This window comes from Xenia sp. Carnegie-2017, unplaced genomic scaffold (genome assembly GCF_021976095.1).
Source record: "Xenia sp. Carnegie-2017 unplaced genomic scaffold, XeniaSp_v1 HiC_scaffold_20, whole genome shotgun sequence".
NCBI lineage: Eukaryota > Metazoa > Cnidaria > Anthozoa > Malacalcyonacea > Xeniidae > Xenia > Xenia sp. Carnegie-2017.
Window position 1 is genome coordinate 8281226 of NW_025813483.1, and position 19056 is coordinate 8300281.

At 36.8% G+C, this 19056-nt stretch overlaps 4 protein-coding genes and 1 long non-coding RNA gene across 8 annotated transcripts in view; 2 read left to right on the forward strand and 3 right to left on the reverse strand.

Moving 5' to 3' along the window:
• LOC124443262 (UDP-GalNAc:beta-1,3-N-acetylgalactosaminyltransferase 2-like) overlaps positions 1 to 7776 on the reverse strand; it is a 39254-nt gene extending 31478 nt beyond the window's left edge. The window contains exons 1-6 of one of the 2 annotated variants that reach the window (XM_046993799.1): positions 7607 to 7776; positions 7320 to 7398; positions 6333 to 6492; positions 6158 to 6214; positions 5887 to 6013; positions 5030 to 5303 (exon numbers count right to left, since the gene is read on the reverse strand). In XM_046993799.1, coding sequence (XP_046849755.1) covers positions 5888 to 6013; positions 6158 to 6214; positions 6333 to 6492; positions 7320 to 7354 — 378 coding nt within the window. In that variant the 5' untranslated portion in view covers positions 7355 to 7398; positions 7607 to 7776 and the 3' untranslated portion in view covers positions 5030 to 5303; position 5887. Of the gene's footprint in view, positions 1 to 5029; positions 5304 to 5886; positions 6014 to 6157; positions 6215 to 6332; positions 6493 to 7319; positions 7399 to 7606 lie in introns of those variants that run through there. The other variant, XM_046993800.1, reaches the window with a different exon arrangement.
• The window catches only part of LOC124443248 (UDP-GalNAc:beta-1,3-N-acetylgalactosaminyltransferase 2-like), a 29475-nt gene extending 14293 nt beyond the window's left edge, over positions 1 to 15182 (reverse strand). The window contains exons 1-9 of one of the 3 annotated variants that reach the window (XR_006947553.1): positions 14821 to 15182; positions 13626 to 13752; positions 12179 to 12279; positions 11340 to 11428; positions 11073 to 11171; positions 10909 to 11004; positions 10369 to 10482; positions 9835 to 9940; positions 9168 to 9334 (exon numbers count right to left, since the gene is read on the reverse strand). Coding sequence is in view for 2 of the 3 variants with exons in the window: in XM_046993773.1 (XP_046849729.1) it covers positions 8147 to 8256; positions 9835 to 9940; positions 10369 to 10482; positions 10909 to 11004; positions 11073 to 11171; positions 11340 to 11428; positions 12179 to 12279; positions 13626 to 13752; positions 14821 to 14938 (960 nt within the window). In the remaining variant the exon portion in view is untranslated. Of the gene's footprint in view, positions 1 to 8100; positions 8257 to 9167; positions 9335 to 9834; positions 9941 to 10368; positions 10483 to 10908; positions 11005 to 11072; positions 11172 to 11339; positions 11429 to 12178; positions 12280 to 13625; positions 13753 to 14820 lie in introns of those variants that run through there. The other 2 variants (XM_046993774.1, XM_046993773.1) reach the window with 2 other exon arrangements.
• LOC124443293 lies at positions 1640 to 2517 on the forward strand. The gene is made up of 3 exons (XR_006947602.1): positions 1640 to 1668; positions 1779 to 1934; positions 2347 to 2517. It is a non-coding gene; the product is annotated as an uncharacterized LOC124443293 (long non-coding RNA).
• LOC124441631 lies at positions 3992 to 5000 on the forward strand. The gene is made up of 2 exons (XM_046992097.1): positions 3992 to 4154; positions 4779 to 5000. Exons 1-2 carry the CDS (start codon positions 4035 to 4037, stop codon positions 4998 to 5000), a joined length of 342 nt encoding a protein of 113 aa, XP_046848053.1. The 5' UTR covers positions 3992 to 4034.
• Positions 15183 to 15235: 53 nt separating the features above from the next.
• LOC124441632 (pachytene checkpoint protein 2 homolog) lies at positions 15236 to 18306 on the reverse strand. Its single transcript, XM_046992098.1, has 6 exons — positions 17988 to 18306; positions 17845 to 17911; positions 17465 to 17505; positions 17275 to 17328; positions 15443 to 15512; positions 15236 to 15358 (listed from the first exon to the last, which is right to left on the reverse strand). The coding sequence occupies exons 1-6, from the start codon at positions 18077 to 18079 to the stop codon at positions 15236 to 15238; spliced, it is 447 nt and encodes a 148-aa protein (XP_046848054.1). The 5' UTR covers positions 18080 to 18306.
• Positions 18307 to 19056: the final 750 nt, after the last annotated feature.

A 19056-nucleotide genomic window follows, 5' to 3' on the forward strand; every position in this document is an offset into this window, starting at 1 on the left:
TATATCGCACCCAGCTTCCACTGCTAGTTGATATCTACTATATGAAGTTTTAGCTTTATATATATATGCCAAAACTTAAAGGCGTACGAAAGTTGTGGGATGATTGTTATCGTTACTGCGCATGCCCAGTTGATTTCTTTGATAATTTGCGACTAAGTGAGTTAATTGACACAATTGTAGTGCAAGTACATATAGTTGGTCGTTGTCATGACTATGAACAATTACTCGAGTGGACTGCGCATGCTCGAGCTTATGCGCAGACGATTTCTCTATTAAATTGTTACTAAGCATGATATTTACTTCAAAATTGGTGCTAGTAGATGCAGTTGGTCGTCGCCATGACCATGAACTTGGGTAGCTGGTCAAGTTGACTGCGCATGCTCAATGAGACTGCGCATGCGCAGATGATTTGTCTTAAAACGTGTGACTGAGCGAGCTAATTACTCCAAAATCGGTACTAGTACATCCAGTTGGTCGTTACCATGAGCTTGGAGAGTTTGTGGAGTTGACAACGCATGCTCAGATTCTCAATTAATTTGTGACAGAGCGAGCTCTGAAATTGGTGCTTGTAGATGCGCTGAGCAAGTTTTCCATCATATATTTTTGGCATGCTCTTTGTCTACTTAAGCTTGTTTTGACAAATGCATGTGAAACTCGTCAACACTTTGTTACGGCACTCGAAATATCCGTGACAACCTTAAAATGTTTTTATTTTTCTCTACAACTTTATACTTGCATATTGCATGTCATATCCAAGCTTTCCTTTGATTTGACGGGAAATGGTTTTTATTCACTCTTACATCTTCTGCCTTTATAATTAGTCGATCTGTATTTCTAAACTAATATTTACAAATGCCCCAAGAGAATCTTTTTATTTTATTGGCTCTCTTCTACAAATACAATGCCATGTCCGACTATTTGATTGCACGAATTTTGTAATTTGATCACGTTTTTGACACTTGTGTTTACGATGGGAAAGATGGATTGCTTAAATGTACCTAGTTGTTTATACTACTTGGATCCATAGTTATCCTGTAATGTATACTCTTGTGAAACACCAATGAGCATACGTAGTGTGTCTTCTATAACCTCTATTCTTGTTCTCCACTTCATCATCTATCCATATTTGTTCTTTTTTAGTTCTCAGCTCAACACAACCCTTGTCTGAAGTTCCTAAAACCTTCATCTACCCAAGAAAGATCTCTCGTGGTAACATGTTAGGTATGGCTAGTGGTTGGTCATCGTCATTGAGCCTTGTGACACCAGTTCAGTATACGTTAATTGTCCTGAAGACGTTGAGGAGGTTGCTAGTAAAGCGTCGCCTAAACCAGAAGTTAGTTTTCATGGTATGCTAACGGATTACGCAAACGTTGTTTGAAAGAAGTTCACATCAAATGGTTATGGTCTTGTTCCATCGTCTTCTGAGAAGGTTTCATGTTCATCCTGTATCTTTCACCAAAGTTACAAATATTGAGTTTTTATGCTTTTGAAATTGTCGTTTTATGACTATTATTTTAGAGCATAGACATTGAAGAATCTTGTGGTAGTACAGGTATTTTCAACATTTTTGTTGAAAAATTCTCTAGTTTCAGTTCTTCGAAATTTCTCATCTTAATTTTCATCTTTACTTTAGAATCCTTTCGATACGAGAAATCGTCGGGATTTGAGGTACTTTATACGATATATTGAATTTAAGTTTTATAGCGTTAATAACTCTCATCTGTCCATCGTAACTTTGCTATGATTCTATGGATAAATTATGTTTTTGTATATAACAGATTATTGATGATCCTACTTCACCTGATGATCCTCACGCTCTTATTTCGCTATCTGGACTTTAACACAAGATCACGAATATGAGACGATAAAGACAAATTCCGGTTACAAATACAGGCGCTGCGTCAAACCGTGGTTCACTAATGCCTTTGAAATCGGTAAAGTCCTTTTATTATTTTGCTTGTAAGCTTTCTTTACAACTGTAAGTTTTTACTCTCCTAAGACTATAGGCACGACCACAACTGATAATCGCCAGGTTGGTATAGTTTCGAGAAGGACTGTTTTTGTTGTTGTTGACTGACGATTAGCGGTAGTCATCTTCAGAGTTTTTGACTCTGAAGATGACTACCGCTAAGGTTGTCGAAACGTCAGTGAACAACAACAAAAACAGTCCTTCTCAGGACTATACTAACCTGGACGATCTACATTTACAAACATGTAACGATACTCTCGGGTTCAAACCATTTACTTTGATAATCCCCAGTTTATCTATGGTGAAACTTGTTATAATTCCCATGTATTTTCTTACTCTCTGGAGACTAAATTTTGTATCCCTTTCTTCTTTCCTAGGCGAGGTTTTATTTCTGCTGTGGGGTGTTTGGCTTTGTATCCGTGTACGAAATGCTCCCTCGGCGTACAACGAGAGCAAGTACATCGCCTGGTGTATATATAACACTCTGTTTGTTAAGATCGTAGTTGGTCTTCTGAGGTAAGGCAAAATGTTTGCATCGGTGTTACTGTCATTTTCATGAAAGGTTGAATTGTTGGAATGTTATTAAACAAAAGAATGATAGCATATATACCAACAAAAACAATAACGACTTATCTAACAACATTTGAGAATTAACACTTCTTCAACGAGACAAGTCTACTCAAAAGCAGAAGGGCATAAAGGCTCTCTGCCTTTGAGTAGACTTGTCTCGTTTACAAGGAAGAGGAGGAAGGTTAGTTTCTCAAATGTTGTTAGATAAGGTCGTTATTGTTTGTAGTTGTTGGTTATAGCATTAAAGGTTGAATTGTTTTGACAACATTCTCTTTTATTTAGAATTTTTTCTAGATAACTTTCACAATCCTGATGTGGCGTATGTCGTAAACAGTTTGTCAACGCATGTCATTGCCACCGTTATGTTGGTTTTGCTCTTTGCTTTCAAGGTAATGGTTGTACTGTTAACTTAGTATTAATTACTGCCGATGAAAGAGGATCTTAAAACCTCTCAAAAGCAGAAATTTGTAATCTAGAGAGCTTCGGGTTTTTGTCAATACGTCTATCTACTGGACCTTTTCTTCGTTGAGTTTTGGCTTTCCATCAATGAACGAGTAAGCGTTTTACGATTGATTATGAAGTGTGTTATGATGCGATTGGCAATGAGCCCGAAAAGAAAATAGAACAAAAGCTTTTTAATAGAACGGCCAAGCCCAACTTGAAGAGCTCTCGAAGATAAACACGTCAGATTATCCTCGATGCCTTATATTTTCTTCATTAAATTTTATTTTTCAAAACTTTAAATTGAATATTGTCGTTGAAACACCATATGGTGAACAAATTAGCGTAAACAAATGGCCAAATATGTCTTGGACGTTCGTTTCAAATATCAAAAGAGATTAGCCAAGGGTTACATTCTCTCATCGAAAGGAATCATGCAGCAGCGAAGATACTTATCTCTTTGTTATGCTTTAGGTCACGCGAAGTCGTTTTTCATTAAATTACGAAATGTTTTAGGATACATTACGACACATATTGACTAATGTGGAAGTATGAATGTTATAAAACTGCACGACGCGTTTTTTCAAAGGACATTTCTCTGTTTCGAAGCATACTCAAGTATTCCAGTACATAACATTTAATGCTTAATAAAGTAAATGGTTTGAACCCGGGAGTATCGTTACACGTTTAAATGATGATCGTCCAGGTTAATAAAGTTCTGAGAAGGACTGTTTGTTGTTGACTGACGTTTCGACAACCTTAGCGGTAGTCATCTTCAGAGTCATTTTGACACTGACTCTGAAGGTGACTACCGCTAAGGTTGTCGAAACGTCAGTCAACAACAACAAAAACAGTCCTTCTCAGGACTTTATTAACCTGGACGATCATCATTTACAAACATTTAATGCTTAAGTCAGTCTGTGTACTTGCTGACCTATACCACCTGCCCTCCTCGATATTAAATTTTTCCTGTCTGTTTTAAAGGTATACTTCTTGAAAAATACAATGTAAATCAAAGAAGGCGTTCTCGGGTAGTTCGTCTATAGCCACAACGATGACGGATCTTCGTAAATCACCATTTCATCTCAACCGTTTGGAGGACGGTACTTTGGTGTGCGAAAACGATGAAGAGAAAAGCCGCGAGGGTCTGGAAACTGAGAATATACAACTGAGGGTAAGATGTTTTGGGAATACTGTTTGAGTACAGATTAAAACGAGGATTTTTCGAAGAATGTTCAAAGAAACAATGTCAATGGTTATTGTCTTAAATACAAAGAACGACTCTCCATTTGCAAAGTGGGTGGCCTAGGTTTGAGGGTTAGGGAGATTTGTCAGATCATCGCAGAGTTGCTAAAGAACGAGTCGATCGTGAGATGCGCCAGGGTCTGACGGGAAGGTATGGGGGAAATGAGTTGAACTTTGGTCCCTGTGATGGTATTCACGTCCAATTACGGTCTTTCAGTTTCTCAAAACTTGAAAATTGAATGTGTGCTCCTTGTGACAGCACATTATGCATTAAGCCATTTATAGGCGCACGTCAAACAACGTGTGAAATATGCTTTGTTAAACAACTGCCAAAATCTCAACTCACGCAACACGCGAAAGTGATCATTATCACTTGTAGTTGATTATTATCCCCAATTTACAGAGATTATCATCTTCAATATAGAGTAATTATCCTCAATTAAAACCATTGAAATTGTAGCAAAGAATCCGTTAACACTTATGAAATAAGCCGATTTGATGTTCAATTAATGACATTCCTATATTAAAATCATTATCCTTACACTTTTCACAGGAGGAAATACGTGATTTGACTGCGAAACTTGCAGCATGTGAATACAAACAACAACGAGAGCAGAGACGACAACAAGGAAGTCCACAAGAAAACAGCTACATTTCCACGAGTAGCGAGACTCGTCACCCAGATTCAACAGCGAGACGGAGAGCGCTCAGGGTCGAGAGTCGGAATCTCCCGATAAAATTGGTCAAAAGGTGTCGAACGTTGCCGACAGCTTGACAAGCAACGGTAGCGTGTTCACCCGCGAGGAAAGAGGTGGAAGTTTAATAGAAGATATTAAAAACGCTGATCGTTTTATCGCCCTACCAAACGGTAGTAGCGTTTCCGATGAAGAAACTTTAACGGTCATGTCAAACGTTTCTGTTGAATCCTCGTGATATTGAAAAGATTCTTGGAGGAATATGGCCGTGTGTTCTACTGAAGAGAATATTTATGGATCCTGTTTCAGGAAAGATGAGATTTGACAATGAACTGTGGTACAACTTGACTACCACGAAGATGTTTCCACATAAAGATTAACTCCTACGAGAAGAAAGTTAATTATAAACGATCGAATCGACTTACTAAACCTTTCCCACAATAAATATTCAAACGCAAAAAACGACATGCATTTCGTTAAGAAAATGTGAAACATTTTATGCTTATCTCTGATTTTATGACGTTTTCGTCGCTAATGACGTAATTTGACGCTATGACGTAATTTGATCGCAGTCAAGTCTGTACTTATACACTTTACACAATGAGCATTGCAATAAATATTTTACATGAAGTACGCAGGGACATAAGCGAGGCTAATCGAAATCTTTACACCTGCATGGCAAATTTTTAGCAAAATTATTCGGAATTATTTCGATTGTTTTGCAGTTAATGAACACAAAATATTTGCATAGCAGGAATAATGTCGATATTACACAGCGCTATAGATTTTATTTAATTTAAATTAATGTCGTTCGTAAAAGCCAAAACATTAAATTTGTAATATAGAGAAAATAGATTTAATTAAGTGAAAAAAAGATAAAAAGTTTAATTGAAGCTGTACTTTTCTATCTTTTTGTGTGGATTTGGAATTTTTCTTATCTCCCTCTCCCCGACATAACTAACGTACCTCAACATTTGCAAGGATTACCGCAGGACATAAAGTTTTCCCATAAATAGAGAAGAGAATCGGCATCCTGCTCGGGCAAGGTAAACATTTCCATCTGACAATCCCCGAAACACGACCATCGCTCATCCTGAAGTATTTGAAATAGAAAGGAAACACCGTCACATGTTCGGCCGCTGGTTCATAAGAACCTGGGCTCGTAAGAGTAAGATCACCATAAAGGATCTTGTTGAACAACCGTCACAAACTTGCAGAGAAGAAAAGGAGATCTTACCTTATAAATTTCAGGAGCAATAGCTGATAACCAAATACCCATAGAGACATCCTCCCCCTTTACACAAGAAAGAAAAAAACATGTGTCAATATCTAGTACTCTGAGAACTACATCTTTACACATCAAGAGGTCACTTTCAACATTGTAATCTCGTCGTGGTTTTTCTATCATATACCTGATAACGTTTTAGAGATTTCTCGTTTTTTGTCAGCCAGTGAACAATATCCGAAGATATAATGCTGCCCGCACCGCAGGCAAATGTCGGATAAGCCACTCCCGGATAATCAGGCTCGGCCCATTTTCCCTGTCTCTTGATTAACCAATCAGTACGAAAGCTGTAAATATGAAGAAGCAATTGCATTTAGAAGCAATAACTACAACTCATATTCTCATACCTTGTATACTTCCGGAGCTTGTATACTTCCGGAGGTAATTAATGTTGAAATCGACTCTATACTGAGCATGCGCAATTTCTATTTCCTCGTGCTTTTATTGTAGAGACTCGGGACGAGGCTCATTCCAAAGCTCTCAATGAGAGGTCTGGGATGGTGTAAAATCATCTCCACAGCATGGTTTAAGAGTGGCGTAAGGGTGTTTTAAGGGTGGTTTAAGGGTAGAGTAAGGATGTTTTAAGGGTAGCGTAAAATGTTTTAAGGGAGTTTTAAGGGTAGCTTCAGCGTGGTTTAAAGGTGGTCCAAGGCTTTAAGTTACGCTTCGCTACCCTAGACTACGGTTAAACCACCCTTAAACTACCCTTAAACCCCTCTAAAACCACATCTTAACCATTTTAAAAACCACGCTTAAGCCACCAGATTGATATACTCCAAAATCCCAAGATACATCTACGTACTCCAAAATCCCAAGATACCTCTACATACTCCCAACTCCCAAGTTACCTCTACGTACTCCCAACTCCCAAGTTACCTCTACGTACTCCCAACTCCCAAGTTACCTCTACGTACTCCCAACTCCCAAGTTACCTCTACGTACTCCCAACTCCCAAGTTACCTCTACGTACTCCCAACTCCCAAGTTACCTCTACGTACTCCCAACTCCCAAGTTACCTCTACGTACTCCCAACTCCCAAGTTACCTCTACGTACTCCCAACTCCCAAGATACCAACACGTATTTTCTATTATTTATTGAAGAGCTTTCACAAACCTGTAAGATGGTCTCCAGGTTAACAAAACAATCATCGTCAGTTTTCATTACAAAGGAAAAACTTAAAGTCGCCGAGAGCCTATTTAAAAGAAAAGCCGACATGAAGCAAGATCAATATGACATATGACGACTGATGTCGTAGGTAAGGAGATACTGGCGAGATGAATTATACACTAATGCAAGTTATTTGGGCAAAATAATGTTTAAAGTTGATTTGAGACTGTCCACTTATCGCCAGAAATTTCACAGTGGCATGAAAAATATAAAAGTCTCAGACACTCTCTTACCACGAGAAAAACTGAAGCAACTGGGATGGAAGATTTCTGTAAACATCGACATTTGAAACAAAAGAATATCAGAAATAGTTCTGCTTTCTTTAAGTAAACGTTCATTCTCATCGTCTTTCAATCGCTGCCACTCCGACATTCGAGTTTCTTCTTCCTCTTTGTCACGACTCTCTTCCCGGAGAATCTACGGAGGATTGCAAGTTGCTACAGACTTTAAAGAAATTTATTCATAAAGCATTGTACCATCTTTTCTTTTAATATTTGGTGAGGGAATATTAGTGTTTGGCACTAGGCTTTAAACTTCATATGAGTCTGCACAGTCCATTTGACAAATTTTTCAATTTCATAGTCATGGTAACGACAAGCTGGATCTATTTTCATCGCTTTCTGAGTGATTAAATCGTTTGGTCACATAAATGTACGCAAAATCATCTGAGCATGCGCAGTACGCTTGGAAATGCGCAGTACAAGCAAAGTCTATTTGACCAATTGTCTGAGTAAACGATCATGGAAATGACCAACTGCATTTATTAGAATCAATTAGGGAGTAGATAACTTGCTTACTAGCAAATTATTAAAGATATCAACTGAGCATGCGCAGTTCACTTGACAGTTTTTGACTTCATAGTTATGGCAACGACCAGCTGCATCTACAAGCACCGAATTTGAAGTAAATAGCATGCTTAGTAACAATTAAATGGATAAATCATCTGCGCATGCGCAGGAGCATGCGCAGTACATTCGACCAATTGTTTATAGTCATGGCAACGACTAACTATATGTACTTGCACTATATTTGTGGCAATTAGCTCACTTAGTCGCAAATTATCAAAGAAATCATCTGGGCATGCGCAGTAGTGACTTTAATAATACCGCAACTTTCGTAAGCCTCTGAATTTTGTATATATATATAAAGCCAATATTAGGTATAGTAGATGTCAACTAGCAGTGGAAGCTGGGTGCGATATGTATGCAGTGGCTTAGGGTCCAGACGTTTCGGGTCGCGACCGCACTCCCTGCGTACCCCGAGCAAAGCCTATCGCAGGTGATCTCGGGTCTGATGGGCGGAAGCTTGCTATTGCATCTCCCAAGTAGGATAGCGTGGAGGGGCCGAAATCTCCTACCGAAACGTTAACATGCGGCGTTCTAGTGCCTCGGCTTAAGCAGGTATCGGGAAGCATGGACCGAAAACGGGTTTTGCTTTTGAATTTAATCTTTTTTTGTATAAAAGAAACTAGAACATTCAAGGATATTGCAAAAGTTAAAAAATTCCGCCTTAATGACTTATAATTTAAACCAACTGTAAATATGTTTATACGCTTTTACATGTTAACTTTTACAAGGTAACTATCTCATAACTCTCTCGTGATGAACGAGAGCCTCCTTATACAATATAACTTCATATCATGAACAAAAGTATCCATGAGCTTCATGGAAAAATGGATTATCTAATTCTTATAATAGATTTTACAAAGTTAGCATTTAATAAGCCAAGCCATTTGTATCGTTTAAATTATACCCTTATGTCATAAATTCATTGTGAATAATAACTTTCTTTTACCTTATTTTCACGGTTCAATCTAGAAAGTAACTTTACATTTCGAGTGATTTTACGGTTAAACAGTTAACTTTTCGGATTCATATGACTTCTTTTGATCGCATAGAGACAGCCATCCAATTTATTACGTACATGCATGTGTACTTTGCACTTCATTGCAAGAAACCACCCTACCAACAAATATCCAAATCCGATTTTAGCAGCATCGTACCCCGAGAAAAGCCTATCGCAGGGTCTGATGGGCAGAAGCTTGCTATTGACATCCCAAAGTAATAGGGATATTTGCCACCTTTCAATTAATAGGATATCGAAATGGACCGAAAACGGGATTTTTTGTTTTCAAAATTTTCTCTTCTCTTAAAGAGTAAACAAAATTAAAATTCTCGCAAGCTTCCAACGGAAAAGACTCACAGCTTATAAGGCTTTGGGGCAATGCGTGGGCTACAACAGGAGAGGCATTCTTCATTAAAATTAAACTAACATTGAGAAGAGGCTTCCTCCCAAACAAATGCTAGCAACAAATCCACTTTACTGCTGAGGATATTTTGTTTCTTTTTCAATGTGCGCAGAAAAAAATCCAGTTAAGAGCAACTGTTGCATCAAATTTCTCGTTGTTAACCGCGAAAACGAAGAAGTCAGTACGTACGTAATGTAGCATAAAAACACCTACTGTAAAGTCGATACATGAACGTTCCAGCCCCATCCACGCATCTAGCATCAGGAATTGATTCCTCGACTTCGGGAAAGACGGCGAACTCGTTGTTAATCCGTCTTATCTAGGAAAAAAGAGTAGGTTTGGGTTAGTATTCACCATAGATTTGTAACTGTAGCCAACAAAATATAAAATTATTTAACATTGAATTGGAAAACCCTTTATATACGTTCTAGTAGATTAGTAATGCTTGCAACATCGATTAAGTAACCAATTGTTTATTAATACACATGAATTTGCTACATCAAAAGCGAAATAAAGCCTCGTGCTCAAGAATCTGTTGTAAAATAAACAATAAATATCCATTGAAAACTTGTATTTAGCAATATCGTAAAATGTCAATAATTTAGTCCAAATATCGATAAGAGGGCACCGAAGAAAACATTTATTACTGGATAGTAATTCTTTCGGAGAAAATCGCTTCACTTGCTCTAAATCATAACAATTCACCTCCAATTGGCTATGACATAAAACTTCTTTATGGTTTTATACCTTGTGTACATTGAAATAATCCTCTCCGTTTTCAATGTTGGCAAAATACTCGCATTTTCTGCATCGAGAACTTGAACATTTTACGTTTTCAGACACGACGCTGCCCTTGAAGTCCTATAATGGCATTTGAAACGTACCAAATGTTCAAACTCTATAGAAAAGTTCAAAGTCATAATTAACTTTGTGACTAAGCTTCAATATCTTACATGTTTGTGCATGTAGATCGTCCAGGTCAGTAGAGTCCTGAGAAGGACTGTTGGTGTTGATGTTGACTGACGTTTCGACAACTTTAGTGGTAGTTATCTTCAGAGTCAAGTGAGGAGTAAACGTCAGGTTTGCCATATTTGTTATCTGCTTGCAGACGTTTACTCCTCACTCGACTTTGAAGATGACAACCACTAAGGTTGTCGAAACATCAGTCAACATCAACACCAACAGCCCTTCTCAGCACTCTACTAACCTGTACAAACATGATAACGATACTCCCGAGCTCAAACAATTCACTTGAATATTTTGATAAATTATCGACTTGTTACTCACCTTTGGCAAAATAAAGTTTTCAATTGCTTTAAACGACGAACCGTTTTCTGTTGTACCAGGGTCTTGGAAAGAGAAATAAACAGATATAATTTCGCTCTGAAACGAGATAAAACAATTTAGATCAAATAACTTGTAAACGGTATTTATAAACTGCATGGTTTAACCTTAGTTGTTCTGTCGTAGAGTCGAACAGAAGAGTTTCTTTTTGAATTCAACGATGATAAAGAGATGCCAAGACGAGTCAAAATAATGGGACGGATGATCTGTATAAAAATAATTGTATTGTATTGCCAACCCAAATTTTTACTCCTGAAGCCAAACAGACACTTTATGCAACAGGTTTCAGACTTTGTTCAGAAGGTCCCAAAGTTCAATGCAACAGTGTCCGTTGAGCAGTTCTTAATGGCTACAAATAACTAACTAATACTCACATCAAAGTCCCATCCGATAGATCCACTGTGAAAATATCTCAAATTTTCTTCATTTGGTCGTTTGTAAGCAATTACTTCATTTTCGTAGTCTAAACATCAATATGACAAACATATAAACACGTTTGATCATGCACTCGTTCCAGCCTCTATGACGGTAAAATCTCCATGAGAGATAGCAACACATATTTCCATCAAGACTGTCTGATCTTCGCTACAAATACATACAGCAATGATAAATTCGCAGCAGTGGCTGATTAATAATTACGGAGCATGTAGGCTAAGGCAAAATTACGAGGCCTGGTGATATTTAATCCCTCCACTAAGCTCAGTCTCTTGACAACGTTTGCGTTCTTTACGTTCCTTTGCCTTTGCATTTCCTAGCTTGCGTTTGTAACACATAGTGTGAACGATACAAAAGAAATTAATAGTTCAAAATAAACTTTAAAAATTATCAAAACAGTCTGCAGAAATAGGGAAATCCTCGTCAGTTCTTAGCCTCGCGCATTTAAACACTAGATGGTACGAAAGTCTTTTTTCGTCGATATTCAATCGCACGTACGGTTTTCAACATCATAAATGGTCTAAAAACGGCACTTTTAGCAAGTTCCAAGCAGCAAAAAGTAAAAAACTAACAATGTCTTGGTTTACTTTTCGTAATGAGTAATCCGCAACTGATTAACTTTAAATATCACATGTATAGTAGGTTATGTTCGACGTTTGTAAATATGTGCCTCGTTAGTTTATCGCCTGCATCGAGATTCCAACGTCATATTGTTTTATATCGGCTTTTTCCAGGCGCCAAACCTCACAACTATCAAATCAAAAGTAAATTTTCAAACTTGGAGATTCGATTTTCTTTCTCTCGCATTTGTAAGGATCAATCCTGAACTCTGGAGGAACGTAACATGCATTATTTGAAACGATGAACTTCACCAACACTCTAAAACAACAATGGAATAGTAACCAACACTTTATTTTTTCAGATTTAGTCATTCTACTTAGTTATATCACTGGTACAATTTTTTTTTTTTTGCGACAGAAACGGTTGTTGGGAACTCTGGCCAATAAAACCACAGCAAAGAAAGGGATATTTTAGGCAAGTGTACCGTGAACCGTTATTTCTTGTGAATATTCGAGTTTAGCCTCAATACAATGACGTTAGTCAACACAGTTAAATTTATCATATGACAAAGAATGCAGTTTGCATGAGTTGTTCTTGTGTAGAACAAAACTGATAAACGAAACTAAAGACCTTGCTGTTGGTATATTCAATAGGCCATCATAGAAACGCACAACGCTACACTACTTAAAGAATGGCGGTCAGCTAAAATGTCCAATTCGATTCTACGTAGATCTGACAATTGCTAAAACGTTACTCATATCGGTAATCAGATTAGTTTACCAAACATTTCACTGGTATTGAAGACATACGTTGTAAACGTTCTCTGGTATTGAAGAAATACGTTGTAAACGTTCTCTGGTATTGAAGAAACTTTGTAAACGTTCTCTGGTATTGAAAAATACGTTGTAAACGTTCTCTGATATTGAAGACATACGTTGTAAACGTTCTCTGGTATTGAAGAAATACGTTGTAAACGTTCTCTGGTATTGAAGAAATACGTTGTAAACGTTCTCTGGTATTGAAGAAATACTTTGTAAACGTTCTCTGGTATTGAAAAATACGTTGTAAACGTTCTCTGGTATTGAAGAAATACGTTGTAAACGTTCTCTGGTATTGAAGACATACTTTGTAAACGTTCTCTGGTATTGAAAAATACGTTGTAAACGTTCTCTGGTATTGAAGAAATACTTTGTAAACGTTCTCTGGTATTGAAGAAATACTTTGTAAACGTTCTCTGGTATAGAAGAAATACGTTGTAAACGTTCTCTGGTATTGAAGACATACTTTGTAAACGTTCTCTGGTATTGAAAAATACGTTGTAAACGTTCTCTGATATTGAAGACATACGTTGTAAACGTTCTCTGGTATTGAAGAAATACGTTGTAAACGTTCTCTGGTATTGAAGAAATACTTTGTAAACGTTCTCTGGTATTGAAGAAATACTTTGTAAACGTTCTCTGGTATTGAAGAAATACGTTGTAAACGTTCTCTGGTATTAAAGAAATTCGTTGTAAACGCGACAGGCCAATTTGAAACACTGTTCTACACTTTACCTTCACAAATATTGTGTTTGCTGTAACGTTTCACACGCTAAGTAGCTCTAATTGAATACAAAACACACTACAGCTACCTTCAAAAAAATTCAGTGTTTTCCCTGTGCTTACCTTTTATTTAGAGATGAATGTCGTCTTGCATAGCCAACCCATGATTCACGTAAACTTTGCCTCAAATCAAAGTTGCCGCGCGATGAAAGTATTCCAACGACCAAATCATAATGAGAATAATTCTCTGCTGTCAAGAACATTATTTTAAAACATTAAAGAAAACAAGTGGAAACACAAATACAAAATGGACTATGTAGGATAAAGTTTTAGATAACATGGTTAAATAACACTAGCGAAAGTTTCAATAAAAGATCACTCTTGATGAAAACATAAGACTGGAGTATATAAGGACTCAAGATTCAACATCAGATCACTCCTGATGAAGACACTAGACTGGAGTATATAAGGACTCAAGATTCAACATCAGATCACTCCAGATGAAGACATTAGTCTGGAGTATATAAGGACTCAAGATTCAACATCAGATCACTCCTGATGAAGACACTAGACTGGAGTATATAACGACTCAAGATTCAACATCAGATCACTCCTGATGAAGACACTAGACTGGAGTATATAAGGACTCAAGATTCAACATCAGATCACTCCTGATGAAAACATAAGACTGGAGTATATAAGGACTCAAGATTCAACATCAGATCACTCCTGATGAAGACACTAGACTGGAGTATATAAGGACTCAAGATTCAACATCAGATCACTCCTGATGAAAACATAAGACTGGAGTATATAAGGACTCAAGTTTCAACATCAGATCACTCCTGATGAAGACACTAGACTGGAGTATATAAGGACTCAAGTTTCAACATCAGATCACTCCTGATGAAGACACTAGACTGGAGTATATAAGGACTCAAGATTCAACATCAGATCACTCCTGATGAAAACATAAGACTGGAGTATATAAGGACTCAAGATTCAACATCAGATCACTCCTGATGAAAACATAAGACTGGAGTATATAAGGACTCAAGTTTCAACATCAGATCACTCCTGATGAAGACACTAGACTGGAGTATATAAAGACTCAAGTTTCAACATCAGATCACTCCTGATGAAGACACTACGCTAGAGTATATGTAAACTCATCTTTCAAAAACATATCGTTTATACTCAAGATATTAGATAGACGTACGACAATCTATAATGTCATATAAATCACGATAAAAATCTGGTCCCGGAGTCGACATGCTATCAGGCAGGCAACAAACAAAGATGAGATAGCTGTACAAACCTGTATTATCGCAGCAAAGCTTCAAATCTTTAACAACAAGATGATTATAGATGTATAACACGAAAATAGCGATCAATATTAGTAAAGTTGGCTTAAGGATGTCATTTAATGTAAACATAAGTTGAAATTAAACAGTTACAATTAACTATAGCGTATAAATATCTTTCCCTATGTAAAATAATCTATACATTATCCTCAATAACGAACTATACACATTGTTGCATTTTAATATATACGAACTTTGACCTCGGGTGTGTTGCGGAAACGTCATGTAAGGAGTCTTAAAGCATCAATATAAATTAGCAAACTTTGTGATCTATGTTACTTATTGAACTTAAATTGAGCAATACAAAATCTTAATCTTCAACAAAACATATCCAAAATATTACTATGAATGTATAAAAGTATACAATCGCTAAAAGATCACGTTTGCACGCTTTTTCTTCACCAACTGAGCAAAGATTCTCTTTTCTTTGAACTGCTTGTCGACAACCATTGAAAGATTATTCAAAAACTCTTCTAAGGTTATCGTTTGCGCCTATTACGTAGGTTTGAGGGACAATATAAGTACATGCATGTACAACAAAGAACACGGGTGAAGGCTTTAATTCGTATTACTTACTTTCGAATACAGCGCATGTGCAAGGAATGGTAGTTTACGAAGAGTTCGACCACTTAGTTGATAACTTTTTCTAAACAAGAAAATGAGAGAAAGAATACTTCGTAGGTTTATCACAGTGAGACGCTTGACTGCTCCTTGCAAGTTCAAAGGAGAAGGGCCTCCCAAAGAAACCTAACCAAAAGTCAACCAATATTCGTGATTATTTGAGAGTGGTCCATTACTTGATAACTACTGACTACGATAACAAAGAAAAAACATCTTTACGCCTTAAATGTAGATGTAATACAAAGTTAAATTTTATTTATGTTGCAAGTATTAAGACGGTATATTTTAAACCTCAGTCCTAAATTATTTGAGAACTCATCTGAACATGCACAAACAACTCAACAAACTGTTCGAGTTTACAATCATGGCAATGACAAACAGAACAAGCTTGCATCCTTCTGTGGTTCACTTGGTCACATATTGGGAAATCATAAATTTCAATTATAATGAGGAATTTAGTCATTTAACAAATTTTTCATATTCATAGTGATGGCAACAACAAGCTGGACCTATTTTCATCACTTACTGAGTAATTAATCGCTTGGTCACAAAAATATAAGAAGATCATCTGAGCATGCGCAGTACGCTTGGGCATGCGCAGCACGCTCAAGCATGCAAAGTCCACTTGACCAATTGTCCGAGTTGATAGTCATGGAAACGACCAACTACATTTACTAGCATCAATTAGGAGTATATAACTTGCTTATTAACAAACTATTAAAGATATCAACTGAGCATGCGCAGTTAAATTGATTGGCTGCCAATGTTCATGGTCATGGCAACGACCAATTGCATCTACTAGCCCCGATTTTGAAGTAAATAGCATGTTTAGTAACAATTTAATGGAGAAATCATCTGCGCATGCGCTCGAGCATGCGCAGCCCACTCGACTAATTGTTTATAGTCATGGCAACGACTAACTAGATGTACTTGCACTACATCTGGGGCAATTATCCCACTTAATCGCAAATTATCAAAGAAATTATCTGGGCATGCGCAGTTGTGACTTTAATAATACCACAAATTTCGTAAGCCTCTAAATTTTGTATATATAAATATAAATCTATAGCTTCATATAGTAGATGTCAACTAGCAGTGGAAGCTGGGTGCGATATAGTATGCAGTGGCTTAGGGTCCACACTTCGGTGGCGACCGCACTCTCCCTGCGTACCCCGAGCAAAGCCTATCGCAGGTGATCTCGGGGTCTGATGGGCGGAAGCTTGCTATTGCATCTCCCAAGTAGGATAGCGTGGAGGGGCCGAAATCTGCTACCGAAACGTTAACATGCCGCGTTTTAGTGCCTTACGCTTAAGAAGGTATCGGGAAGCATGGACCGAAAACGGGTTTTTCCTTTCAAAATTTGTCTTTTTTCTTTACAAGAATTCTTCTCATAAAAGAAACTAGAACATACTGCCAGGGTTCAGACAACTTCTGAAAATCCCCCGGGCGTAGTTTCGTTTTCTTTGTAAAACGAGAAGAATACTAACTTGAAAACATGAAGACTGGGTGACATAATATTTACCATAAACTAAGACAAGAAATGTTTATTTTACTCTGTGACATCACTTTACTTTAAAGTGAAAGGTTTGAACATGGGAGTATCGTTACATGTTTGTAGATGTAGATCGTCCAGGTTAGTAAAGTCCTGAAAAGAACTGTTGTTGTTGATGCTGACTCTAAAGATGACTACCGCTAAGGTTGTTAAGAAGTCAGTCAACATCAACATCAACAGTCCTTCGCAGGACACCACTAACCTCGACGATCTACATCTACAAACATCTACTTACTCGGCTATCTTCTTTAATTCAAGACTACAGTGTGTTACATCGTTGTCGACAAAGCTACAATGGAAAATAGGGAAAAAAAGTTGTACATCGGAAAAGAAAACCATGTCATCAACATAGAAGTGAACAAAAATTTCTAACAAACACCGTCAATTTTCGTCAAAATAAAATTTCGTGTATTTTTCAGTTGTACCTTAAATCCAAAATTTGAGTGGCTGGTGATATGATACTGGTCTGTGATGAAACGGTGAACATTAATTTTGATTATTAAAAAATTATCTACAATGCAATCGTTTGCAATCAATTTCTATATAGCTGCACACCTCTCTATTTAAGCAACATGTTTGTATAACTTGCACAAACGACTATATTGTGGTATGGAAATAAAGCAGTAGACGTAAAGGTACAAAGTACTGAGAAGAGGGGATATACTTCACGAGGCAAATTGTTGTTTTATATTGTATATGATGACAGGTTGCGGTAAGCCATTTCGGCGTTCCTTTTGGCCAGAAAACATAATTGACCGGCAGCCATTTCGTTGATCACGTGCACAAGAAGACATAAGTTACATACAAACAAATGGTAAATTTTGTAAATAGCTTTGGCTGATGGCGGACCAATATACTGTTTGATGTCGGCTCTGTGGGCGAACAAATAGCGAAGTTAGATGAGAAAGTGAATTAAAAAACTTTCGAGTCACAAACATATTTTTCAACCTGTCCACGAACGCAACGTCTATGGCTCTAGTTATGTTCGATGTTGTCAATATAATTACATTAGGATGTCTGAAATAAGAAGAAAACAACATTGGGGAAGACTAGGTTTAGCAAATAAACGCATAAATGTAGTTCAAATCAAGACTTCTGTAAATACGTAATTGATAGATAATAAGTATTTGACTGAGCAAAGTTGTCATCAAGCAAGTTTGTTCATGTCATATAAATATTTTCGTGCTTTTACTCCCTGTAAAAGCGACAACATTGTAGAGAAAGAAATAATACATAGTTCTAAAGATAGCAAATACCATAGTGAATGGTAAATGTAATATAATAAGGAAGATTGTTTTACTCTTGAACACAATACATAGAGACACATATATATAAGGATTTCCGGTTGTATTTCATAGTTGATACATCTTGACTTACAATTCACTGACTGACAACGTCAATCAAAACATGAACGACTTATTATATAGAATGTAAACGGTCCATATAAAACATCCGTTTCCCAAAAAATTAATGCCATTTCCAACCACCCAATCTTCCTCCAAGAATGAACAAACAGTAAGTTCTTATTAATTGTATTCATACAAATTCTATTAGTTTACATCGAAGTTTCGAATACTTGGCTATCATTTGAAAAATTGTTTTGATTTAGTCAAATTTTATATTACATACGTATGATCTTATTTTAATTACAAAAAATTTCTATGAGAATATCAAGTGTACGCTGCTTGAAATTTTGTGCAAGTTATTTCAAAATAGGTGGCAGAAGTCTCTTTTGGAATACTTGAATTTCTTTTGAAATTCTTCACTAAATTAGAGAGCGAGGGAACTCTCTAGTTTAGTTAGAATATTGTAAAAATCTTTTATGTGCATGTTTTTGTGTTTTGTGCATGTTTATGATCATCTGCAAACACCGAAGAATGGAAGTCGAAAATTTTGTCTTCTCGAAACATGCCTTCTTTAAATTTTAATATCTTCCAAAAATAAGTAATAAATATTGGTTTAACTTACTGCAAGAAGCGTTGCTTGACAATGACAGGTTACGGCAATGTGGTTCTGA